The following is a 24,664-nucleotide window of genomic DNA, read 5'->3' as shown; positions in this document are numbered from 1 at the left end:
GTGATTCATAGTCAGGTAACAAGAGCTGCTTGCTCTAAAGCTCTTTCCTTTTGTGTGTGTGTGTGATTCATAGTCAGGTAACAAGAGCTGCTTGCTCTAAAGCTCTTTCCTTGTGTGTGTGTGTGATTCATAGTCAGGTAACAAGAGCTGCTTGCTCTAAAGCTCTTTCCTTGTGTGTGTGTGTGTGATTCATAGTCAGGTAACAAGAGCTGCTTGCTCTAAAGCTCTTTCCTTGTGTGTGTGTGTGATTCATAGTCAGGTAACAAGAGCTGCTTGCTCTAAAGCTCTTTCCTTGTGTGTGTGTGTGTGTGTGTGATTCATAGTCAGGTAACAAGAGCTGCTTGCTCTAAAGCTCTTTCCTTGTGTGTGTGTGTGATTCATAGTCAGGTAACAAGAGCTGCTTGCTCTAAAGCTCTTTCCTTGTGTGTGTGTGTGTGTGTGTGTGTGTGTGTGTGTGTGTGTGTGTGTGTGTGATTCATAGTCAGGTAACAAGAGCTGCTTGCTCTAAAGCTCTTTCCTTTTGTGTGTGTGTGTGTGTGTGTGTGTGTGATTCATAGTCAGGTAACAAGAGCTGCTTGCTCTAAAGCTCTTTCCTTGTGTGTGTGTGTGATTCATAGTCAGGTAACAAGAGCTGCTTGCTCTAAAGCTCTTTCCTTTTGTGTGTGTGTGTGATTCATAGTCAGGTAACAAGAGCTGCTTGAAATTCTTGCCATGTTAATTTCTCACAAGGCACAAGGGCTGTTAGGTTTGTCAGAGAAGAGCTTCTCTAAAGGTATTTAGTGGCAGTAAAAATGTCTGTCATTTAGGTATTCTCTAAAGGTATTTAGTGGCAGTAAAAATGTCTGTCATTTAGGTATAAATTCGGCCCCCCGAACACCTCTACTCTATTAATAATATTGGTATTTTTTTACGCTTTTTGATTTTATTATAAACATTACTGTTAATGTAGTGTTTATTGATGTCATTGGAAGTCACTTTAGACAAAAGCGTCTGCTAAACATTAACATAAACCTCTATCCTCTGGCCACAGGAACTGGTCACTGAGCTCCAGATGCAGTCCATCTTCACAGATGTGGGGAAGCTGAGCCTGCAAGACCGGCTGGCTATGTACTGCCCATGTACTGCCCAGCTGACCCGGGCCTGCCAAGCATCAGCCCTGTACGCATACTGATTAGCTGGATCTTCGCCAGGAGGGGGGGCTGCCCTCTTCGCCCTCAGGTAACAAGAGCTGCTCGCTCTAAAGCTCTTTCCTTGTGTGTGTGTGTGATTCATAGTCAGGTAACAAGAGCTGCTTGCTCTAAAGCTCTTTCCTTTTGTGTGTGTGTGTGTGTGTCTGATTCATAGTCTATGCAAACGCGAATGCACCCAGCTATGCAAGAGTGGTTTGGCGTGTACCTGCAATGCTAAAAATGTAAAAAAATTTTGTGACGTGTGAGTGCCATGTCATATGTTTATGTTGAGGGCGCATTGTCCGCGAGGTTTGCATAGACTGTGAGAAGGCACTCTAAAACATGAGCGAGCCTTGCGTTGCCAACTGCGCCCGTGTTGCTTGTGTAGGCCATGAACCAGCTGTAAGCTTTGTGTGTGTGTGTGTGTGTGTGTGTGTGTTCAAAAGTGTGTGAATGTGGGCTGACCCCTGCATGTGCTTGTTACAGGCACAGTGACCACAGTGGAACTAAAGCAGAGCTCTGTGATGCAGAGACTGGCCGGATGGATGCCCACTGCCATCAGGTTTGTCAACTTTTTTTTACCCATTATTTTATCCCTAGTAAGAAATGCACACAATGGCTGTTTAAAGAGTCGGTTCTCTATAGCCTATTATATAAATATTCCAAGTAATTATTCCTGCCATTATATTGAGTTGTGTCCAAACATGCTGTTACTCTATTGAAATTGTGAAATGAGGCATTGAGTTCTGTGATCACCTAGTCCAATACTAGTTGTGTCTGAGCACACTGTTGTTGCCTCTAAATTGAAAAAATGAAGCATTGAGTTCTAATCTCATGATGTTATTTTCCTCAGGGGGGACCAGAGCCCGTCGGACCTGGCCCTCAGTCTGGCCGTGAGGCAGCTGGAGGACGACACCTTCGTCTTCGCTCTGTGCCAAGACCACAAGCTGCGCATGTGGTCATTTAAGGTCAGTGCTGCAAGACGCATTGGGATTGGGATGTGGTTGGGCATATTGGTATGGTTAGAGTTCTTGGTGGATGCTTTTGGTTGAAAGCGATGTACAACAATAACAATGTACATGATCATCAAAAATGAATAGTTCAAGTAGCCTAGATTTAAATAAATCGATAATAGCCACCCAGAGCCACCACGGCATTTTCACAAAATGTGCATTCTGCATTTTTGCTCCATTTATGCGAACATGCATGTTGTATAAATGAAAATTACCACTAGTTTTCATGTTTTAAAATAGGGCTGATTCTTTTTTGTTGTAGCATATTGTGGGTGACTTCTCAAATGACATTGTTTTTTTTGAGTGAAAACACCTGTACTGTGAGTCTGTAAGCCCTCATCATGATACTGAGGTGTGTCTACCTGCCCTTCCTAACCTACAGGAGCAGGTGTGCTTGATGGTGGCAGACATGCTGGAGTACCTGCCGGTGGGCCGCGGCGAGGTGAAGAGCCTGCCGGGCCAGGGTCACCGCCTGCGGCTGTCTTTCTCGTCCACCACGGGCCTGTGCCTTGCCGTCTACCTCGGCCTGCCTGGGCGTGGACAGTTCTGCGTGCTGCAGCTGGTGGCCGACAACAACCGCTACACCCTGGATCACCTCTCCACCCTCTTCAGCACACAGGTGTGTGTGTGTGTGTGTGTGTGTGTGTGTGTGTGTGTGTGTGCAACGCTTGTGAAAGTGAGAGGTTGTGTGTGTGTGCTTTACAGCACATTTATTCTTTCCCCACGTGCAGTGTAATGGACTAAAATACAGTAGGTTTGCTTCAGTTTGACTTCATCTTTTGTCTGTTTCAGGAAACACTGGTGGACTTTGCCTTGACATCTACTGACATCTGGGGTCTTTGGCTGGACGATGACAACCAGACGGTTGTGAAATACATCAACTTTGAGCAGTAAGTTCCACCGACTCATGATTTCAACTGTTCTTGTTCTGACCCACCACTTGTTTGCTAAGGTCAGTTCAAGACCACTTTTCAAACTGGTCAGTCACTGTTGATTTCACCTCTTGTCTGTGTGTCTGATAGCAACTCAGCTGGCCTGTGGAATCAGGTGTTCATGCATCCTTCTCCAGACGAGGAAGTCCACATCGGCATCGACCAGGACCCACGGGTGAGTGTGCATTGTACAAGCCTGCTAGGCCACTGATAAATGAGACTCCAAGGTGTGTTATCATCGCTAACACGTTTCATTTTCCCAACAGGAGGCCTACCTCGAAATCCTCTTCTCCCCTCTTCAATTCACTGCCATGGCTATAGTCAAAGGCTTACAGGTAAGACCTGAAATTGTGTCCTCAACTGAAGCACCAAAAGGTGTTGAACTGGTTGCATGCCCTGTAAGCTCTCTTCATAAAGGAAATACAAAGTGAGTTAATTGATAATCAGCACTGTAAGCGACTGTTAAAGCAGTGTTAGCAGAAATTCTGCTGACTCAACTATACTGTAGATGGACCACAACCCATTTTTCCCCTTTTGGATGCATTTAGAGATGGGGATGCAAATCCTTTTGCAGGTTCCCTGATGTGTTATACCTCCTGACCGTATCAATATCCCAGAGACATTTTTCTCTTGGGGCATTTGTGCCAAATTATATAGACAGACAAGATGGAGTATTCTCAAATATAAAGGCTTTAATCACTTTTCTGTTTTCTGTTCAGATTTATAAGAGAGGCACAGAGCGGTTCCTTGACCTGCCCTGGGAGTCACTGAAGAGGGAAGTGACCCTTGCAGTTGAGACAGAGGTAAGGCAATCTGTTTCTTTTTCTTTCTTTCTTTCTCTCTCTCTCTCTCTCTCTCTCTCTCTCTCCCCTCTCTCCCCCTCTTAAAAAGCACATCACATTAGGGGTTTCATTAACTGGTTGACTTGAAATCAGTAGTGGTGAAACCCCCTACCCTATGTCCCAGTGCGTTGTTGTGTCCTCCTCTCACCTGTCTATTTCCTCTGTGCCCATGCGTGCAGCTCCAGAACAGCGTCACCGAGTACGAGTTCTCTCAGGAAGAGTACCGCCAACTGCAGGTGGAGTTCTGGTCCAAGTTCTACGCCTGCTGCCTGCAGTATCAGGAGGCCCTGTCCACTCCCCTGGCGCTGCTCATCAACCAGGCCACCTCCATGGCCTGCGTGCTCAAGAAGGTACCATAGACACTACACCTGAAGTGTAAGGCTATTTTGAACTTTGTCTGTGGTTTGAAGTTAGCCCGGTTGTTTTTACTCTGGAGTATGCCTTTAAGTGGCTTGCTCAAAGGCACAACGGTGGCAGTTGGGAATTGAACCCACAACTTCTCTGGCTACTGAACGCTAGACCAGCTCCTTAGCCACTATACTACCACCACCCACCAACAACACTCTCATACACCAGTAGTAGAGGTTGCCATGCCAGACACCAAGTTGCACATTGGGAACAGTTTGGGGTTTTGTGTCTTGCTCAAGGACACTTCCAATTCAGAGGACCCGGGCTCGAACCAGCAACCTACTGGTTACCCAAACAACTCTCCTACTTCCTAAGGCACCGCTACCTCTGATAATGTTTTTATTTATTTATTTTTTTTTTTTCTTTCTTCAAGGGCTATGTGTCTTACCTGTTGCCGTGCTTTGCTGTGGATCACCTGTACCTGTCTGCTGATGAATACCTATTCTCGGAGGAGGAGACTCCGATGGCTGAAGGTGTGTGTGTGTGTGTGTGTGTGTGTGTGGGGAGCTGTCTTTTCTGTGCTGTGAACAATTGATTGAGTACTTTAAATCCTAATAAAGACTTGGTGGTGTGTAGTAAACAAATGTTTAGCTATCTACAGAGCAACATCGGCTTGATTCCTCTATATCAAGAAAATCAATTCGGTCTGTATGGTTTTACAAGTCAGTTTCTGTATTGATACTCAGTGGCTCTGTCTGTCTTATTTGTCGTGTGTGTGTGTGCGTGTGCGCCGGTCAGACCCTGAGGTGGGCCGGGACGTGCTGCAGCTGGTGCACTGTCTGCGGCTGGTGAGTGAGAGTGTGCAGGGAGACATGGCCTACGACATGGAGAAGGCCCTGGACCACCTGCAGTCCCCAGAGAAGGCCGCCGAGCAGGTGCTGGAGAGCATGCTGGCCAACGACAGGTCAGTGACACACACACACACACACATAAAACACACACATACAGGCGCACATTGATGCAGACACACACACACATTTTTTTCATTTGTTTGTATTAATGACCATAATGCTTGTCGGCCTGCAGTGAGAACATCATAGAAGAGATCCAGAACAAGCTGCAGGACATCCGCAACCCGATGGTGGCCATGTCTGTCCTGCTGCGGGAGATGGACCTGGAGACGGACACCGAGACCGGCGCAGAGGGAGCAGCGCTCTTAGCAGGTCAGAGGCACACTTCTATCCCATCTGTCCTATTTCCTGTTGGTGTCGGTGCAAACGTTTGTTTATGCACTCTGGTCTGATTTTGTAGCAGACATGCTGTATATTGAGTGGGCAATGACCCAGCCTTTTTATTAATGAGTGAAGCTGGTCAAGGTAAAGCCTAGTGTGCATGGGATAAAGTGACATGATTGAAGAATTGATATTTACGGTATGGTCCCTTGGTGTCAGTATATAATGTCATTTAGCGTGTCAGAAATCGACTAGAAGGGTCATTATCCTGTGGTATGCACTGTAGTTAGTGAATTGGGGGTTGACTGGTTGTATGTGAACTCATGTGGTGGTGGTGTGAGCCTGATGGTCTCTCTGTCCCCCCCTGCAGGCCGTTCTCTGGGTGTGCGGATCAGCCTGTCGCAGCTGTACGGCAGTAGTGTGGCCGTGCGGGTGGTGTGCCAGGCCGTGTGCCACTTGGCCCTCACACGCGCCATGCTGTGCAGGGACCTCCTCATCCTGCAGCAGTTCTACCTCCGGCTCGGGGACAACGTGAGTGAGCACACGCGAGTCCACCTCACTCTCACACGCACGCAGATGCAAACGAGCACCGGACATTTGCTTACCACGTTCCTGTGATTGATCATCGTTTCGAACATGACTATCACGCCAAATTTCCATAGCCATACAAAACAATGGCACAAACAGTCTCTCACATATGCACACACATCGGTGTTGCTGCAGCGCTGTGTCTAATTGGCCTACGAGGTCCTTCTTTTTGTGACTTCTGTAGTGGGTGTGAAACTAGAATCTTGTAATATAAGAGAGGTGTGACGTAGGTCCAGGCAATGACATGGTGTCAGGGTACTGCCTACAATGAGAACATTTGATCAAAATGATCCTCCCACATATAAAAAATATTAATTAAAAACACTAATCTAATTATTAAATCCCAATCTAATCAACGCTAAGTAATGCAAGTTTTCAAGGCTGTTGAACCTGGCCGTGTTAACCGGTCGTGGCGTCTTTCTGTGCTTGTGTGTGTGCGGCAGGTGTTTCTGGGAGGAGGTGCCCAGTTGCTGCAGCTGCAGCAGGACCTGATCCCGCGCTGCTCCCACCTGCTCTGTTCTTACTACCTGCTGAAGAAGATCAGCCAGAGCGTCTCCTCGGCCGTACCCCTCGACATACTGTGAGTGCCCCTGGAACCATTACGTATTATTACATATTTTAGTAGATGTTTCCCCTATTGATAATGCATCACACATTTCTGTGTGTTTTGTCCCTGTGGAAATGTATATTAGTGTCTAATTCATTTTACACCAATCTAAGTGTCTTGAATACAAGTGAGATCATATTAGTCCTTAGGTGAACAGTCTGGACTTTCACCCCTCTTTGTCCACAGATTTAAAATGTATAAACAAATATTTTTTTTTTTATTGGACTGTCTTGTTTTGGGCAATCTTGTAAATGTTGTGTGTCTTTCTCTTTGTCAGCGATGCCAATCTTCAGCACCTGTCCGTACTTGAGCTGTCCGACTCCCCTGCCCTGGCGCCCAACCGATCAGGTTGGCCAACCTAACATACCTCTTTGGGTTCTCCCCATTCTGTAATATTTTATGGGCTTAGCTGGTCTCTAATACTGTCCTGTATCTTGACACCGTCCCCTGTCTCTCTTTCTGTCTCTCTCTCTCTTTCTCTGTCTCTATCTCTCTGTCTCTATCTCTTTTTCTCTGTCTCTGTATCTGTCTCTCTCAGTGCTGAATCCCCAGACGGTGGTGGAGCTCTTCTACCAGAATGTGTCGCGTAAGATCATCATGTCCCAGATCTACTCACAGCAAGAGGCCCAGGCTGGTCAGGTGCCTCTGCTCTGGCCTCAGATGGCGTCCAGTGTGGTCACCAGTCTCTCTCAGCTCCTGTATCCTGCACACGCACAAACATTCAGGCCCGTGGTGTATTGCTGCCTTTTGTGTAGAAAGTCTAGGAAGTTTAGCAGTCTGTTCAGTGCCAGTTCCTTTCTGAATATTCTAGTGCATTTTAGAGGGATGTTCTACTACCTCCATCAGTGTCATTGAGATGTGGTGGAGGTGTCTTTTAAAGGCCAAACTGTTCTACCCTTACATTACGTTACCCTCATAGCTGGCCAAGCAACCCCGGCTTCCTGTTCCCCGAGTGCCTGATGGGGAACTGCCAGTACACACAGCTCCAAGTGAGTAGGAGCCCGACTTCATTCACACATCTCTACTTGGCGTGCAACGCCGACGTTTCCGCATAGCTGAATGTATGGAGTGTTTTTTTGCCATCTTGTTTTTCTTGTTGGGTAATGTGTATATCATGTGTGCTGAGATTTCTGTACCTCTGGGTTGACCCTCGTCTTTGTGTGTGACAGGAATATGTGCGTCTGATTGGGCCCTGGTGTCAGGTGAACGTGGGCTCCTGTCGCTTCATACTGGGTCAGTGCTATCTGGCCACTGGGGAAGGGCAGAAGGTAGGAACCGGAGCTTAGGCACTTCTCAAGGCTGACGCTGCTTCAGTCACTTCATATGAAAGCCTCTGAAATGACCTTAGTGTAGGACTCCTGTATAGATATTTATCACTGTAATATGCCACAATTTAAAAGTATTCTCCAAATTCAAGGTCTCTTAAGGCTTTTGCGGTTTGAAATCAGTTTGCCATGTCCAGTAGGCCTCACATTTTGCACAGAATTCATTATGATGAAACACTACACCAGGGAACTTCAAAGCATAACCGTAGCATTAATTATTGATGGGTTAAGGGAATTTCAAAGATTTTAATGAAGTCATTATGAGTGTTCTTTAGTGCAATAATCTAATACAAAGATATGAAACTTCAAAAGAAAACTTTTGAAGTGTCTGAATGACATTGCATCTCGCATGCTCTTGTGGTTTTTGAGGAGTGTGTGTGATTAATGACATGTGCTCTCCCCTCAGGCCCTTCAGTGCTTCCAGGAAGCAGCGACTGAAGTGGAGAAGGAGGACTTCCTCATGCGTCTCTGCGGCACCGAGGACGAGGAGACAGCAGCCAGCGCCCCTCGTCTGCAGTATTACAACAAGGTTACAATGTTAATGACTCATGTTAGAGCAGCTGATCAAATTCAGTTTCTGTTGGCTTCTGAGTTTTTGTAGGTTTTAAACTCCCCTTGTTTACCCTGTGTGTGTGTGTGTGTGTGTGTGTGTGTATGTGTGTGTGTGTGTGTGTGTGTGTGTGTGTGTGTGTGTGTGTGTGTGTGTGTGTGTGTGTGTGTGTGTCTTTTTTTTTTTTTTTTTTTTTTTTTTTTTTTTTTTTTTTTGTAGGTGCTGAGGCTACTGGAGGATGTTGGCTTACCTGAGCTGGTCATCCAGTTGGCCACCCTGGCAATATCAGAAGCAGTCAATGACACCAGGAGTCAGGTAGGCCATTTTGCAAGAGACCAAGTCCATGTGTACTGTAGGCCACAGGCTCGTACCCTCCCAGATGTGAGTTTGTATGTGACGCACATGACTGCCCCATGTGAGTGTTTGTATCTGTGTGTTCTACAGGCAGCTCTCTGGACGCGCATTTTCAAACACCATCTAGACCTGGGACACAACAGCCAGGCCTACGAGGCGCTGGTCCAGAACCCGGACCAAAGCAGGTATTGGCAGACTCATCATGTAGGTCCCACCCTATTATACTGCATCATTACTTGAAGGGACCTATAGGCTAACTGGAACAGCCCACTTCCAGTGAATTATTCTAAGCTAGGCTAACGGTGTGAAACTGTGTTATTGCACACACAGAGAAGAGAAGGGTATGTGTCCTCCTATCTCACTCTGGGGTAGACGACAAATAAGATTAAAAGTATTCCCAAAAAGTTGGCGATTCCTTGAAGGAATAGGAGAGAAACCCAGAAGCCTTCAGAATGGAATACAAGAACCTGACTTAGATTTGAATAGAGGGAGGAATTTGTCTGCAACATCTGGTTACTGTTAGGTACATGGTACTACTAATGTGAACCAATACTCTGAGAGGCTAGTTTTGACCAAAGTGATGTTTTTGTGCGTGTCCAGGCAGCTGGACTGTCTCAGACAGCTGGTGGTGGTTCTGTGTGAGCGGTCCCAGCTTAAAGATCTGGTCCAGTTCTCCTACGTCAACCTCCACGATGAGGTCAGTATACACATTCTTCCGTGTTTATATTTGATACTTGTGCCACTGGCACAACGAATGCGGCCCACGCCATGCAAGTAATCCTATTCCTGCTGCTCCTGCCATTTTGTAGGTCGTCAGTATTATTGAGTCCCGTGCCAGAGCTGTGGACCTCATGACTCACAACTATTATGAGCTGCTGTATGCTTTCCATATCAACCGCCACAACTACAGAAAAGGTGAGCTTCATTGTCAAGTCAGTGTTAACTAGATTAAGGTCCACTGGTAGGCTTTTTGCAGTTTTTCTTGAATGACCACCATAACATCTACCTGTCTGTCTGTGCCAGTTGATACAGTAATGTCCACTTACTTGTCTGTCTGTCTGTCCGTCTGTCTGTCCGTCCGTCCGTCCTATGATGTGTACCTGTCTGTCTGTCTCTGTCTCAGCTGGTACAGTAATGTCTGTCTGTCTGTCTCAGCTGGTATAGTAGTGTGTATCTGCCTGTGTGTCTCAGCCAGTACAGTAATGTCCATTTGTTTGTTTGTCTGTCTGTCTCTCAGCTGGTACAGTGATGTTTGAGTACGGCATGCGGTTGGGTCGGGAGGTGCGCACGCTCGGTGGCTTGCAGAAGCAGGTGAACTGCTACCTGGCCGCACTCAACTGCCTGCGGCTCATCCGGCCCGACTACGCGTGGATCGTCCAGCCCTCCTCCGGAAGCACAGTTAGTCTACACACAGAATACATGTCCACCATCCACCAATGTTGATAGATGACCCCTGTTAACACTCCAGATGAAATGGTTAACACCATCTTTGCATGGCGGCATAGCTTACAACAACACTCAGATGTCAAACTTTATTTGCTGATCAATCTCTGTCTTTCTATTTGTGTACAGTATGAACGTCCAGGTGCGTCACCAAAACGAAACTACGATGGCGAGTTTGCCCCTGGCCCAGGTAAATCCTGCATGCTGGCACTTGTGCAACATTGGCTCTTGCACCCAAGCACACATATATATTTCATGGCTGAATTGTGGCCTTAAACTAACTGTCTTATTGTCCTTCAGTGAATAGTCAGATTGACATCTTGGAGCTGACGGACCTGCAGAAGGAGTACATTCTGGCCCGCAGTCGCCTCACTCTGGCGCAGCAGCACCCTCCCTCAGCGGCCATCGCAGGCAAGCGCAGCGAAGCTGGTCCTTAGCCCAAAATACGGGTCACACTTGCACCTGGACCACTGGGATAGTCTGCCCACAGACCATCTACAGATTCTTAGATTATCTACACACTATCTGTTGACACTAGGTTAACTTAACAATTTATGGTTACGGTCAAGGTCAGAGGTTGGATTTGGTTTTGGTGATTGTTCAACAACAACAACATTACGTACCGTTTCTGTGTGTGGTCTGTCTGAGTTGCCCAAGTGTTACCCAAATAAGTTTAAATGATGTGTGCATATGTTAGAACATACAAGTTAAGATGATGGATCATACAAGACTTATGCTAAAGATCATAGAAAATAATGTTGATGTTCTTGATTGAGTGTTTGGCTCATTGTGTTTTATACTGTTTGCAGGAAGTGCCACTGCAGTGGACATGGTGGCGTTGCTCGTTCAAACGGGGCTCTTTGACACGGCTCTCTCCCTCTGTCAGACGTTCAAGCTCCCCCTCACACAGGTCTTTGAAGGGCTGACGTTCAAGTGAGTCAACCTGTTAATGCCTAGATTGTAATGGGAGCGCTATCTGAAAGACTGAAGTTTGGTGTGTGGTAATTGCCATCGGTGTGTTAAGTGCTGAATGTTTTCTTCCTCAGGTGCATCCGACTGCAGTATGGTGGAGAGCAGAGTCAGAATGAAGCCTGGACCTGGCTGGCAGCCAATCAGCTCTCCTCTGTCGTCACCACCAAGGAATCCAGGTTTGTGTGGCTTTCTGATAATATGACTCAAAATAGAACTATTCAAATCGACAAGGCAGGACATTCTCATTCCTGTGTTGCCCTCTGTGTCTTGCAGTGCTACTGACGAGGCATGGCGGCTCTTAGCCTCTTACCTCGAGGCACATCCTTCCCAGAATGCTCAGCACCACCGGTGTGTCATCAACAAGCTACTCTCACACGGTGTGCCTTTGCCTGATTGGCTGGTTAATGCCTACAAGGTGAGACATCTTACTCTCATTTTGGACTACCATTGTCCCTCAATATTAATACAGCACAGTTAATCACTGAAGAGGTGTTCAACAAACTCACTATAATTTCAGCATCTTGAGAATAACTTGGCCTGCATGTCATAGGTTCCCTGTATTAACACTGAGGTTATGGTCTGTAGTAGTTTCTACCCTGAAGGCATGCTGGCTATTGAGGTGGTGCAGTAGAAAACTACTAACTTATCACTCCAATATCTTTGTGATTTGACCCCGTTTGGCCATGTCACTCATTGACTGAGTCTCTTTTGGCTTTACATCCAGTTATTTGAGTGTAAAAGTAACCATTATGGCCTATCATTGATACATGTGATCATTAAAAAAAAAGAGATCCATCAAATGGTCATGTAGTCTGACCAACATTTTAAATGGTTCCTTGTTAATTGAAGTATTATATTGTTTTGTATATGTATGTCACTTCGGACAAAAGCGTCTGCCAAATTCCATAACCATATGTCAAGTTTGCTGTTTGTGGATATCGTTGGAAACACACGCGTGTGTGTGTGTGTGTCTGTGTTCTTCAGGCCGTAGACACTGCCGCTCTGCTCCGTCTTTATCTGAAGTTTGACCAGCTGGAGCCAGCCACAGAACTGGTGCTGGAATACGTTGACGCTCTTCTCGGAAAGGGACACCAGTACTTTGGAATCGAGGTAACTGCTGATTGTTCTGTGCTTTGTGTTCCCTTGGTCTTTGCATGTTCATGTGGACACATTCAAAAACCCTCATTGCGTTCACTCAATCCTTCCTTGAAGATTTATAGTCACCCAGAAGAGCCTCTCCTGATAATCTCTCCGCATCATTTGGTTAAAAGACTTTAAATATTTTTTTTTTGATACTTACTTTTGATAATAGTTTCTTCTGGTACTAGGGCTGGGTATTGCCTGCAACCTCATGATACAAGACGTATCACAGTACAGGCGACAATACTAAACATATCACAAATCATGATTCTGAATAATGACCATGTCCAAAACAACTTTAACTTTCCTATCTGTAATACTTTGTTTTTGACGCCATTGCAATAAAGCAGCATCTGATACATATCGATACATCACAATATTGACATTTTGACCCCAGCCATAGTTTCTACTGTATTTCTTTAATGAGGTAAGCTGTATGACTCATCCTCTGTGGCCTCCCCCTGATCCTCTTTTGTGTTCCAGAAACCTCTGTCAGCCACAGCACCCGTTGTTTGGCTTCCATACACGTCGATAGACCAGCTGTTGGTCAGTCTCGGTGATACACAGAATATGAAGGTGAGTGGTGTAGGCATAGCTATTTTGCATTTCATAGCGTATGCAAAGTAATGGTTGCATTAATTTCCCACATTCATAGAGCTCTGTGGGTGGTGGACAATGAGATTTTTAAAATCTATAGCCCTGTACGCTGCTCTGCAAGCTGTGATTACAGATATTAGAGTTTTAAGAGTTGACTTGTGTATCAGAGAACTGTTTTTAAAAATGTTTTTTTTTAACTGTACTATTGTGTGTCATAGTTGTTTGAGAAGTTAAGAGCCAAACTGGATGAGTATCATGAAGTGGTGGAGAACGCAACCAGACACCGAGTCCTGACCCACTAACCCCAGCCTCAGAACTGCCTTTCTACGTGGTGTTTCTTGTCTGTCCCTGGTGTACCCTCATTTTCAAAACAACAAAAAGTACAACCAAATAAATATATTTTTGTATGGGTTAATGAAACGGAGAACTATTTCTACGCACTTGGATAAAACATGCCGAGATGTCCTCAGTGATTGTGTGGATGGTAGCCAGGGCTTAAGTGTCTGTCTGAAGTGACAGCTAAGCACTCTGATGTACAGTATGTATTATGTGAAAGATATCCAACAGCAACTTTCATGTGTGTGTGTGTGTTTTTTATTGTAGATGTATGTGATGTCATGTTTTGGCTCTAATGTACTCTACCTGTTCTCTTCAATCAGGTCTGTGGTAAATTGTGTAAGGAATGTAATAAAGACTTTTCCACATGGCTACATTCCAAGTCTTGATTCTTTATTTCCCCCCCCTCCTCCCTCCTCCCTCCCCCCTCCCATGTAGTTGGTTTAGTCTTGCATCAACAGGCATAATCATGCAGGGGGAATTTGTGTAGCCATAGCATCTAGACTCGCCACTCAAAACCACTCACCTTTTTCATTCCAAGATTCCCTTATTACTGAACTCCTTCAGAAAACACTTCCAAAATCAAGAGCTTAACTGCCGTTAAAATATTAAGTTGTATACAGATCTCCTTGTGTGGAGACAACATAGTTTTTAAGTTTGCTGACACGTGCAATATAAATGTTGACTATTAATCAGTCTAGTAAAATAACCATCATCCAGAATAGGTCTGCCGCGATTAGTCAACATAATCGACTGTTGTTAATATGCCAAGCCGACATCAATATTTCTACTGTACACGTGAACTAATAAGAGTTGATTTTTGGAGGAAAATGTATCAGAGTAATTAACAAATTAGTTGATGGATTAATTAGTAGCATCCCTAATCCAGAAGTGTCTCAACATGTGAAAATCCATAATCTAGGAAAGACCACCACTAAAGGGAGTACAAATCGAACAAAATAAACATTTTATTGTGCCAAGACGAATCTACCGTATGCAGTCAGAAAATTGACAATGTAGTGTACCATGATATTCGTACATACTGAAATGAAGACATCCTGTGGTCTCATTTCATTTTGGAAAGAAAACGAGGAATGTTGGGTCAGTAATACTGATCTGTACCACATGGGACGGACCGGGAATGTAGTCCAACCTTGTTATTAACATAATAAAACCAATACACAGGCACTGGAAAATGAGTGTAAGAATAGTAGCATTATATTACCATAGGAATAAAAATAAATGGTAGAACGACAAAGCACCTGGGTTCTCCTCGAGTTCCCTTCTAAGTGGGCACCAGATAGCGTGGGTTGCTGTGCCATATGTACGGAGGTGTTCCAAGTACTGACTGTTTATGTATGTATATATATATATATATATATATATATATATATATATATATATATATATATATATATAAAAAAAAAAAACGTCCCAGTTCATGGCGTTTAAATAGGCACGTGTTTGTGTCTCACTTTAAGACGTCCCTGGTCTGTGTCTATGTTCGTGAGGCCTCTCACATGGGCAGGTCCACGCTGTTGTGGCGTGTTTTCCTGGAGGTACCGTCGTAGCGGGGCAGTGCTTTCTGGAGGCTGGACATGGCGGCCGTGCGCTCCACGTCGATGACGGCGTACAGCTCCGTCCGGCGGGTGGGCGTGTGTGGCAGTTGGAGCGGCGAGGTGGGGGTCTTGGGCGTGTGTGGGTTGCTGGAGTCTGAGCCGGCGCCACCTCCTCCGCCTCCCACTCCTCCTCCTATGCGCCCATCTGTCTCCACCTCGATGTAGTTGAGCTGCCGCTGGCTGGGGTCGATCGACCGGCGGAAGTCGAAGTTAAAGACGGTCGGCATGGACCGTTGGTCCCGCCATCGGGCCGACTCGGGGAGCCGGGCGCTGAGGGGCGCCGTCACGTTCTCCGTGTTGATGTAGTAGTGCGTAGGGTCGGGGCTGTGCTGGCGTACCTGCTGGTAGTGGTGGGGGTGGGGATGATGATGATGATGATGGTGGTGGTGGGGGTGGTGGAAGCCGTTCAGCGAGGGCGTCTTGGGCTGCTCTTCGTCCTCTTCCTCGTCGTCCTCTTCCTCCTCCTCCGAGCCGGTGCGGGGCACCTCGCGCAGCGGCGGCAGCGCAGGCAGGTTCTCGTAGTCCAGCAGGGCCGTCCGGCGCAGGGCCGAGTTGTTGACGTTGACTGGGTCCGGGGTGAGGGGGGGCGGCCTGTGGCGGTGACGCCGAGGGTGAGAAGACGAAGTCGAGGCTGCCGCTGCCGTTGTGTTGCCGTTACTAGGGGGCTCCGGCTCTCGTGGAGCGGGTGTGGGTGTCTCTGATCGGCTGCTCTCCCTGGTCGCTGCCGACCCCACGCATTGACCTCCGTTGGAGCTGGGAGGTTGGTCCTCGCTGGGCGGGTCCTCGTGCTGCTGCTGCTGCTGCTGCCGTCGCTGCACTGGCGTGGGGCCCAGCACAAACCTCACGCTCTCAGGCTCCAGCTGCACGCGAGGCCCAGGGTCTGGCGGCACGTCCTCCGGCTGGCCTTCCAGAAACGGGCAGGTCGTCTCCACAGGGGTGGTCCCCACGCCAGGGCTGGAGGGCTCATCCAGGAGTCCTGTAGTGTTCACATACGTATGGGCCTGCACAAGGACACAGCACAAACAGGTCAGACACCTGGACACAGCAACCTTATGCAAAACTGTGGCTATGCACTGGTGTTTAGGATGATGCTTCCCTTAAGACTGTATAGACCAGTTAGCCTATATCTAGCGTAAAGCTAAAAGGGACCTATAGGCTAACTGTTTTAACCCACTTACAGTAAAATATGCTAAGCTAGGCTAATGGTGTTAGACTGGGTTATTGCACACTCAGAAGAGAAGAGTATGTATCCTCTTATTGAACTGGGGTAGACGGCAATAAGATCATTTCTCAAGAAGTTGGGAGTGTTCTTTTAAGGAACAGTAAAAATAGCATTAGCCTTCCATGAGAATGTAGTGTACTAATAACCATTTAAGGAACAGTAAAAATATCAGGGTAGTAGCACGACCATGTTGAGGCAATTATAAAATGCATTCCTAATTTCCATTCCTTTGGAACAGGCGCCTGCACTCACCCGTGAGGCCTCGTCCGGTGCCAGGAGCGGGTGAGTGGACTCTTCGCCCACTGAGGGTAGACGTGTGCTGCCCACAGACGGGTGCCGGCTGGAGGGGTGCGACGAGGCATCACCTAGAGACGGGTACCGCAAGCTGCCATTGGGTAACGAGGGAAGAGAGTTCCCTGGAGCTGTAGACAAACAAAACACATCACATAAATTAAAGAGCAAAAGAGCAATTTACAGGCAAGGCTACCAATCAGGTAAGTCACTGATCTTTGAAACATCATCAATCCACAATTTGGCTTCATCAGGTGAAGGCAAGAACCAAATAAAGTAAAAGGTACTTAGCTACACCCCCCCCCCCACCAAGATTTCTAAGAAGCAGTTCACAAATTGGTTGCTGGTATTTGACCTGAATCCAATCAAATAAAATGATACCCCTCCCTTTATTCTGCTGAAACACTGCATTGACTGGTTCAGCGGATATTGTAAAAGTGACAAACAATAGGTAATACTGTCTGTCTGTCTTGCGTGCCTGCATGAGTGAGTAGTGAGTGCGTGAGTGAGTGAGTGAGCGAGCGAGAGAGTAAAACTGGCAGCGAGAGCAGCAGTGTGCGGAGCGGGTCTTACTGGTGGGGGTGCGCGGAGCTTGGGTCTGGTCCAGCTCTGGCTGCGTGTGGTTGGGCTCGAACACCGGCTCCTCCACCACGCTGATGCTGTTGCTGTGCATGATCTCCTGCAGCATGTTGAAGATCTCCTCGGCCCGGGCACACTTGAAGGCGAAGATCCCTGCGGACGACAAACGGTGAGAGGTGCACTGGCAACAGGAGGTCCAAAAGAACGGGCATGCGCACACAGACACACGCACACACACACACACACACACACCAAAAAACAGCAGTTGTGACAACATCACAGACTGACACCAGCACCAGTCCAAGGGGGAGTGCAAAGCTAACTTTTGACAGCTATACTTTTAACAAGGAGGATAGAGCAAAACACCACAATGGAAACACTACAAAAAAGTATGTGGCAGCATGATCAAACAGGACAACCCACTAAAAATGCAGCATCCCTGGGCCCAGCTCGCACACCCACGGGCTGCAGCATTTTATGCAGAGGTCACTGTGCAGTCTGGGGGCACTTGGGTCAGTGTGTTGGGGGAAGAAGAGATGGTCACAACAAGCCTGGTCTTACTGGACTTACCGGAGCAAACAAGTCTCTCACCCCAGATCTTGGTCTTATCCTTTTGAAAGCATGGGTCAAAGTTGACAATCTTCAATTAACAACTTAGAAAGAGTTTGCATCAGCAGCACATAAGGCCACTCTAGTGATATCCCAGATGGATTTTTCAAAATTTTACAGGGTGGGTCTCCACATCACCCAAGCATTCATCTCCTCATCTGATTGAATACTACTATTTTAGGAAAACTTGAATACTATTTTAGGAAATCAGTAAGCATAGTAGACAGCCCTCACACACACACACACACACACACACACACACACACACACACACACACACACAATCTCTCTCTAAAATGACAAGTAACGTCATCTTCCCAAGCTAAGGGTTATGGGGAATAAGGAGTGTGTAAACAGCAGGTGAATTAACGATGGTTCAGCTCACCTTGTCCAGTCTGGCAGCGTCGGCCACTCTCGAAGGAGAAGAGGTTGGAGTCGTAGCCATAGCGACGCAAGCACAGGTAGGGCCACTTGACAGCCTCACACTTGCGGGTGCGTAGCACCAGCTCCACGTCGGTCAGCTCCATGATGCCAGCACCCAACTCATTTCCATCATCGTCAACATTGACCACCTGTGCAACACACAACTCTACATTACAACCAAATCTGTCCAGGTGCTGATCTCTTCCATGTTGCACATTCATGGAGTTAACCGGATTTACATTTCACTAGTACAAGTACTTGTAACTTTTATAACTGTAAATAAATCTCTGAATCTAAAACAGCGGATCATGTCCATTTCACTCCAGATGTTCTGGGGCAATCTTACCTTGAATTTACTTTGGTGATTATCAGGTATTGACTCTTTATCGGGACAGCTACAGCAGCTACCCATGGCTTTTCTAGAGGAACATTCGACGCCTGGGATAACAAGGCAAAACGGCAATAAACACAATATCAGAAACCGAGATAAACATTACTGAATAAGTATTACCACTGGAAATTTGGCATGTTAAAAGGTACAGGATGGCTTTACTGCAAAAGTCTTATGTAACAAGACACAAACCTATATCCAGCCATCAGTGTTCCCTGTTCTTTCGACATCAGCATAACAACCATGCTTCAGATATTCTGTTGCAAGAAAGTGAGTCAGAAGACAAGGTTTCAGGAGGTCAATCAATAATCAAGAATTCACAAACAATAGCATAACACTACAAACCGCCAAACAATTTTACTAAATGATAAAAAAAAAATACAAATAAAAATAAATTGTGATTATCTACACCCTCAAAACGTGTTTTCAAGAGTCAGGACATCTAATTCACCAATGCATCAATCTCAGTAATCCGCATTGAAATTGATTAACATCTACAGGGCTACAAGGCTGACCATCTTGATGTAATTTACATATAAAGACTGAAAGAGAACTTTCTAAGATGGCGTTTACATGTCTATGGGATTCTTCAGTCACGTACACCACCATTCGCAGCCTAAAAGTTATCGATGGACTCATATGAGCTTTCTTCTTTGGTGTACATTTCAAACATCAAAGCAATGAATGAAAGTCAGGTAGCGCAATCATCTAAAAACTACGCCCACTTCAAAAGTTGTTGGGAGTAACTATCCTCTCTAGGCACTGGTTGAGTAAAGAATAGTAACTAAAGTTTAGGCAACACATTAAAGAAAACAAATAGAAGACAAACATTAAAACATAAACCATAATCGGTTCCTTGTGTATTGTTGTACAATGTATTGCTACTGTTAGCTGACATAATTGGATAATTAGCTGCACTAGTCTTGTACTCTTAGAAGTTAACAAACTTGCACAACGATACACATTGACGTTATATCCATTTTCTAAACAAATGTGCACTCTGCAACATGTTGACGGTAAATCAGCGCTGCGTGGCTAACGTTCTTTTGTGCCGATTCAGTGAATCACGGCCATTTTTTAAGAATACCATAGCTTCTACAATTGTAGGGCTAGCTTACTATAACAAGCCAACTTTAAGGGGGCCCAACGCCGCCTCATGAAGTAACGAGCCAGCTTACAGAAGTTTGCTTCTGACTGAATTTGGTAGCCAAATCAGTTAACGTTATGATTCCTAATTAGCCATAGTATAGATAGTTAGTTAGCAATGATAACTTTATTTTACTGCCGTTCATCGCTGCCTTCATCTAACGTTACATTACATAGAATCTAAGCTGATTCCACCCAATCTTTAGTTCATAAAATGGTGAACAAATAAAGTTAATTGTTACGCATTTGTTTCAGATAGACGAAATGTTCAACATCGCCTTACGCTAACTTAGTTAGATTACAATCAATTTACTACTCGTCTGGGTTCAACGGAGACGGCTAGCATTTCTAGCCTCACACCAATGCTGTGGTCGCACAGTTTAGCCATCCCACATTTGAGACAGTCCATCTTATAGTTAGCCTATCGTACGTAGGATAGCTTGCTACAAAATAAATATCGCTACCATTTGTGTTGCCAGCCTGCCAAGTTATGCAACAGAACACAATACAAAAGAAAAATAAACACTTACATTTAGGAATGTGTCAGTCAGCAAATCCACGGTTGATATTTTGTCCTTATAGCGCCGATTCGGTAGGTTGTTTACTTAGTGGACTTTTTTCTAGCTAACGTCTATACTTCGGCTAACGCTGGTCGTGCAGATGAATTGAGTGGTCGGTTCGCATTACCAGGGCCCAGAAACATCCACCGTTTTTTCAAAACTGTTTATTCCAGCTGATTTAGCCGAGATAACGAAATACATATTTATCCTAGTGCCTAATTTGCGTATATATGATATGTAACGTTATCCAAGTTGCTGTGTCAGCTGAAAAGCCATCGCTTAAATTGAAATAATCCGATGGATGTACTAGCCTAACAGCAACGTTAGCTTGCTAACGCTAACGTTAGCTTTTCAGAAAACACAGTAATCGGGTTTCGAAATTACCTATCCAACGCATCCTCTTTCTCATAAGAAATTGCTATCTTGTCTAATTTAACGTTACTATATTTTCTAGTCAACACTAACGCCTAACCATTTCGTTACGCATACAAAATCTATCTAAATAGCTGATAGCTTCCTTTACAAACTCGAACAAGTTTCGGCTGTAGTTAGTTAGTTATGCGCATGCGCGTAGAGGGCGTAGCATAAACTTTTTGCAGAAGGAACCTGGAACTGGTCTGGCAACTGGTTTCGGGTTTATTTTTGACGATGAATATTTTGTCACATAGAAAACTACCTACGAAATCACTTGGGCTGTGTTTCTGGCTTGTACTGCCAATTCCATAACGCCCTATCCTAGAATGTTGCGATATACGACATTGTAAAAGAATTCAAATGCCCTCAAGAAACGTTTGACCTTTCTGGTGTTAGATTTGCGCTGTTGTCAGTTTACCCTAATTATGGTAATTTGTCTTGAGGTAACGAACACATAGCCAACATAGCCTGTGGGTTCTTATGTAGATTGAGGGAAAACTAATCTACTGCACAGAACAAGTTGTGACAACCTAATTTACCCTTCAATATCCCTCACAGTCACACACACCAGCAGGCAGCAGGACAGATGCTGTCTCAGGCAGCAAGGGTACAGGCCAGGACCAGGTAGGCAGCAGACTTGGGCTGGAGGAACACGTTAAGTAGGCTACTCAGCTGAGGAATTTATAGGACATCTAGGCATAAAGTTTTACCCTTTACCTGTTTAAAATTAGAAATATATAGAACAGGTAAATTGTCAAGCATATTCAGGAACTTGGCCTCGACCATATCACAGCTACCAATACAAAACCTGAAATCTCACCTATTTCTCCCAAGGGATCCTTAGAAGAAATAAGACAAAATAAAAACAGATTGACAAGAAAAAAAAAATATTTTGAGATCTTAAGTTAACTTGAATTGGACTTGGGCTGAGACAAGTGGATGACTATTTCACAGCTGAGAAGCCCAGCCCAAGACCAACATGGCCACAGAGCATGCTGGCAAAGTGGAGGACCCTTTTGGCTTGACCAACCAGCACCGGTGAGGTAGAGGAGGACCCTTGGACTGAGAGCGATGACATAGCGCCTCTGGCTCAGCGATGCAAAAGACCCCTGGCCTGAAGCTGGAGGTAGAGATGCTGATGCAGAAGTCTACCTGGGCTGGTAACAGTACAGCAGCACTCGGCCTGCAGTGAGAAACCGTCCTGACTGGTAGCAACAATGCAGTCTTAAGATGCAGGGGTCCTGCTGCATGTCGGCGAGGCAAAACTTGTGATTCATCTCCTGGTCTCGGATAGTGGCTTTCCCACTCTGTAATGTCCTCAGCTGGGTGCTTTCTGCTGACCGTGCTAGGTCGCACCGGAGAAATGGTAGAAGCTGTCTACCAGGGCCTGCCAGGAATGGCCATCAAGCTGCAATTTAATTACAGTCCTTTAGTGTGACCTACATCGTCAACCAGTGTGCATTGGCCTTGGAGAGAGGTTATGGCTATTAGGTGCTGGACAGGAGCTGGCTATATGCTGGATCTTGGTGCTGAGGTGGGCAATCCGTTTCGCTTCAATTCAGGGTAATATCAACCTATACATGGATACGACACATTAGGGAAAATAGTTTATAGACAAGGAACCATACATATCCAATGACACAATTTTACAACTATTTTCTAAAATGGAATCCCGAACACAGAATCAACATTACGCATTCTTACACACAAGAATTATGGTTATGGTTATTTGATGTAGCTATTGCCCAAAGCGATTTACAAATAAAAGTTTTAACATTTTGGTAAGACTACATTAAGGAAAATAGCAATAATAAGCAATAATGTTAATACAATATCAATGATCAATAGCCTAAGGAAAATAAATGTATTATGTGTGAATTAGGACACATTCCCATGATAGTTCTAGTTCTAGTAGGTGTGGGAAATAGCTGTTGACATTGAGATTTTTTGACAATGTTATTTATGGTAGGCTACTGTATCTCAGAAGAATGGGAGGTCCTAAACTTTGTTGATCGCTGCCTTCCATCTTCCATTTGTTGATCTGCCTGCTTTCCATCAGCGCGTGAAGTTAGTTGCTAGTTGTCTAAAAATGTAGTGTTTTATCACTAAGGACGTAGTAACTCCTAGGCCTACATGTAAGCCCTGTATGTGCTTATGTTTAGGGCTAAATGTAGTTGATTGTCTTTAACAGCAGGTTGATTATTATTTTACAGTAGGCTTTCTGTAAAGCCACAGAGATAAAGATCAAGGCCTGGGTTAAAAATATTATGCGACCTGGACTCTTGTAGCGTGACCATCAGCCTCCGGAAGCCATGCGCCACCCTCAGCTAGTGAATGGACTGACAAAGCAAAACATGGCAATTCCATGGAAAATTACGTTTTTTGTAACATCCATAATGCCAATAAAATGTGATGGTATGGTATGATGTGAATGATTACATGAAATATGAGCATTTGCTATTTTTGGCTGAAGAACACATGAGAAAAAAATCACAAAAAATGAATGTTATCATTTACATAAGGATACAAGGATACAAGGAATTTTATTGTCACATGCATATAGTTACTGGAAGTAAGAAATGCAGTGAAATTATGTCTGGTGTCAGCCTATTTGTGCAAAGTGGGGGGGTAAAAAGTGCAGTAGAAGAGGGGTTTAGTAGATTAAGTGGCAAGGGCTGCATAAGAAAGGTGGGTGAGGATTGGAATTGGGGGGCACCAACAAGGAGCACCCAAGAGCAACAGGGGCAAAGAAGAAACCTTGGGCAGATCCACGGCTCAAGGGGCTAACCCAACTTCCAGGGGTCTTGGTGTGGGACTTACTATTGCAAGCAGAGTACTGTATGTATGATGTATGTGAGTGATGAAGATGTGTGTGTGGGCGGGAGGGGAGTGTAGCAGTGACTGTGTGTGTGTAGTGTGTGTGTGGGTAGGTGGGGGCAGTGTGCAGCAAGTAGAGGAGGCTTACTGTAGCAAGCAGTGTGCTGTATGTATGTGTGAGGTGATGGCAGTGATGATGTAAGTGTGTGTGTTTTTTGTGTGTGTGTTGGGGATGGGGGCAGAAAGGCTAGGCAATCAAGGACGTGGGTAGATGGAGGAGAAATCAAAAATAATAAATAAAAAGTTCTATGGAGATGTACAAAAGTTGGAGAAAGTCAGATGTGTGTGTGTGTGTGTGAGTGCTGAGGAGTGAATATGTGCAAAGTCAGTATAGTGTGAGTTATAATACAAATGCCTTATGGCCCTTATGGATGTGACAAAAAGTACATTTTCCATGGAATTGCCCTAATACAGACAGAAATAAGCGTATAACGGTATAGTTGTGAATATGAAATATCCACCAAGCTAATAGAATCACAAGATCATTTAAAACAAATAGGCTAATTTGCTGCTAGTGTAACGCGTCTTGATCCAAGTACATCTCGCTGCAGGTTGAGCAAAAGTCAAGTGCGTTTATTATTCACTAGAGGGCAGAATGCTTCTTGCTCAAAAATCCTCAAAGTCTTAATGCTACAATCTCCCGAGAATCAGAGAAAAAATACTATTTGCTGAATCAAAAGGACAAAATCGTATTATGCAAGTCTTCTGTTCTACAAAATGTGTTATTCCTTAGAAGTGCTCTGACTGAACTTTACTGGTCTTCTGTCTTATCTCGGAGCGGAAAGTGAAGCGTGCATTACAAGACAACCTGTAAGCATGTATTGTGCTGCCTTATTAGCGAGCTAAGAATCCTCAGATGCATGGTCGTTGCTAGTTGACCGAAGAAGCGTGCTCAGATGTTATCACCGTTTGGGATTCAGTTAAATGTACTTGTAATATCTAGTTCATTTGTCTTAATAATCCATCTATTGTTTTTCCTAATTTATAGTTTGGGGCACATGACAGTCATTTTTCATTTGGCTACATTGGCAAAACGTTTGAACTATTTTTCTTCCCGTCTCCACAGACTGCTTCAAGATACCTAC

The 24,664-nt window shown here is 45.1% G+C and overlaps 2 protein-coding genes across 3 annotated transcripts; one reads left to right on the top strand and one right to left on the bottom strand.

The window, feature by feature from the left end:
• The first annotated feature begins 1,051 nt into the window (after positions 1–1,051).
• On the top strand, positions 1,052–13,822 carry nup160 (nucleoporin 160). Its single transcript, XM_048256130.1, has 32 exons — positions 1,052–1,118; positions 1,656–1,731; positions 2,023–2,137; positions 2,565–2,801; positions 2,975–3,072; positions 3,205–3,289; positions 3,381–3,449; positions 3,834–3,917; positions 4,136–4,306; positions 4,738–4,837; positions 5,103–5,268; positions 5,391–5,527; positions 5,907–6,067; positions 6,568–6,704; positions 7,009–7,079; positions 7,270–7,429; positions 7,651–7,720; positions 7,901–7,999; positions 8,463–8,585; positions 8,826–8,921; positions 9,051–9,145; positions 9,561–9,657; positions 9,770–9,875; positions 10,198–10,358; positions 10,533–10,593; positions 10,704–10,814; positions 11,213–11,336; positions 11,450–11,551; positions 11,649–11,790; positions 12,360–12,485; positions 12,999–13,091; positions 13,331–13,822. The coding sequence occupies exons 1-32, from the start codon at positions 1,052–1,054 to the stop codon at positions 13,412–13,414; spliced, it is 3,624 nt and encodes a 1,207-aa protein (XP_048112087.1). The 3' UTR covers positions 13,415–13,822.
• A 576-nt stretch (positions 13,823–14,398) lies between these two features.
• frs2b (fibroblast growth factor receptor substrate 2b) lies at positions 14,399–20,845 on the bottom strand. 2 transcript variants are annotated; one of them, XM_048257893.1, is made up of 7 exons: positions 20,259–20,845; positions 18,775–18,839; positions 18,538–18,629; positions 18,154–18,340; positions 17,154–17,312; positions 16,542–16,711; positions 14,399–16,068 (listed from the first exon to the last, which is right to left on the bottom strand). In XM_048257893.1, the coding sequence occupies exons 3-7, from the start codon at positions 18,601–18,603 to the stop codon at positions 14,965–14,967; spliced, it is 1,686 nt and encodes a 561-aa protein (XP_048113850.1). In that variant the 5' UTR covers positions 18,604–18,629; positions 18,775–18,839; positions 20,259–20,845; the 3' UTR covers positions 14,399–14,964. The 2 variants fall into 2 exon arrangements, with proteins under 2 accessions (XP_048113850.1, XP_048113851.1); XM_048257894.1 differs by lacking the exons at positions 18,538–18,629; positions 18,775–18,839; positions 20,259–20,845 and adding an exon at positions 17,730–17,769 and having other exon boundaries at positions 18,154–18,336.
• Between the last annotated feature and the right edge of the window lie 3,819 nt (positions 20,846–24,664).

Source organism: Alosa alosa, chromosome 11 (genome assembly GCF_017589495.1).
Source record: "Alosa alosa isolate M-15738 ecotype Scorff River chromosome 11, AALO_Geno_1.1, whole genome shotgun sequence".
NCBI classification, from domain to species: Eukaryota; Metazoa; Chordata; class Actinopteri; order Clupeiformes; family Clupeidae; genus Alosa; species Alosa alosa.
Note: the sequence above shows the minus strand (reverse complement) of the source record. Positions and strands in the feature narration are given on the sequence as shown.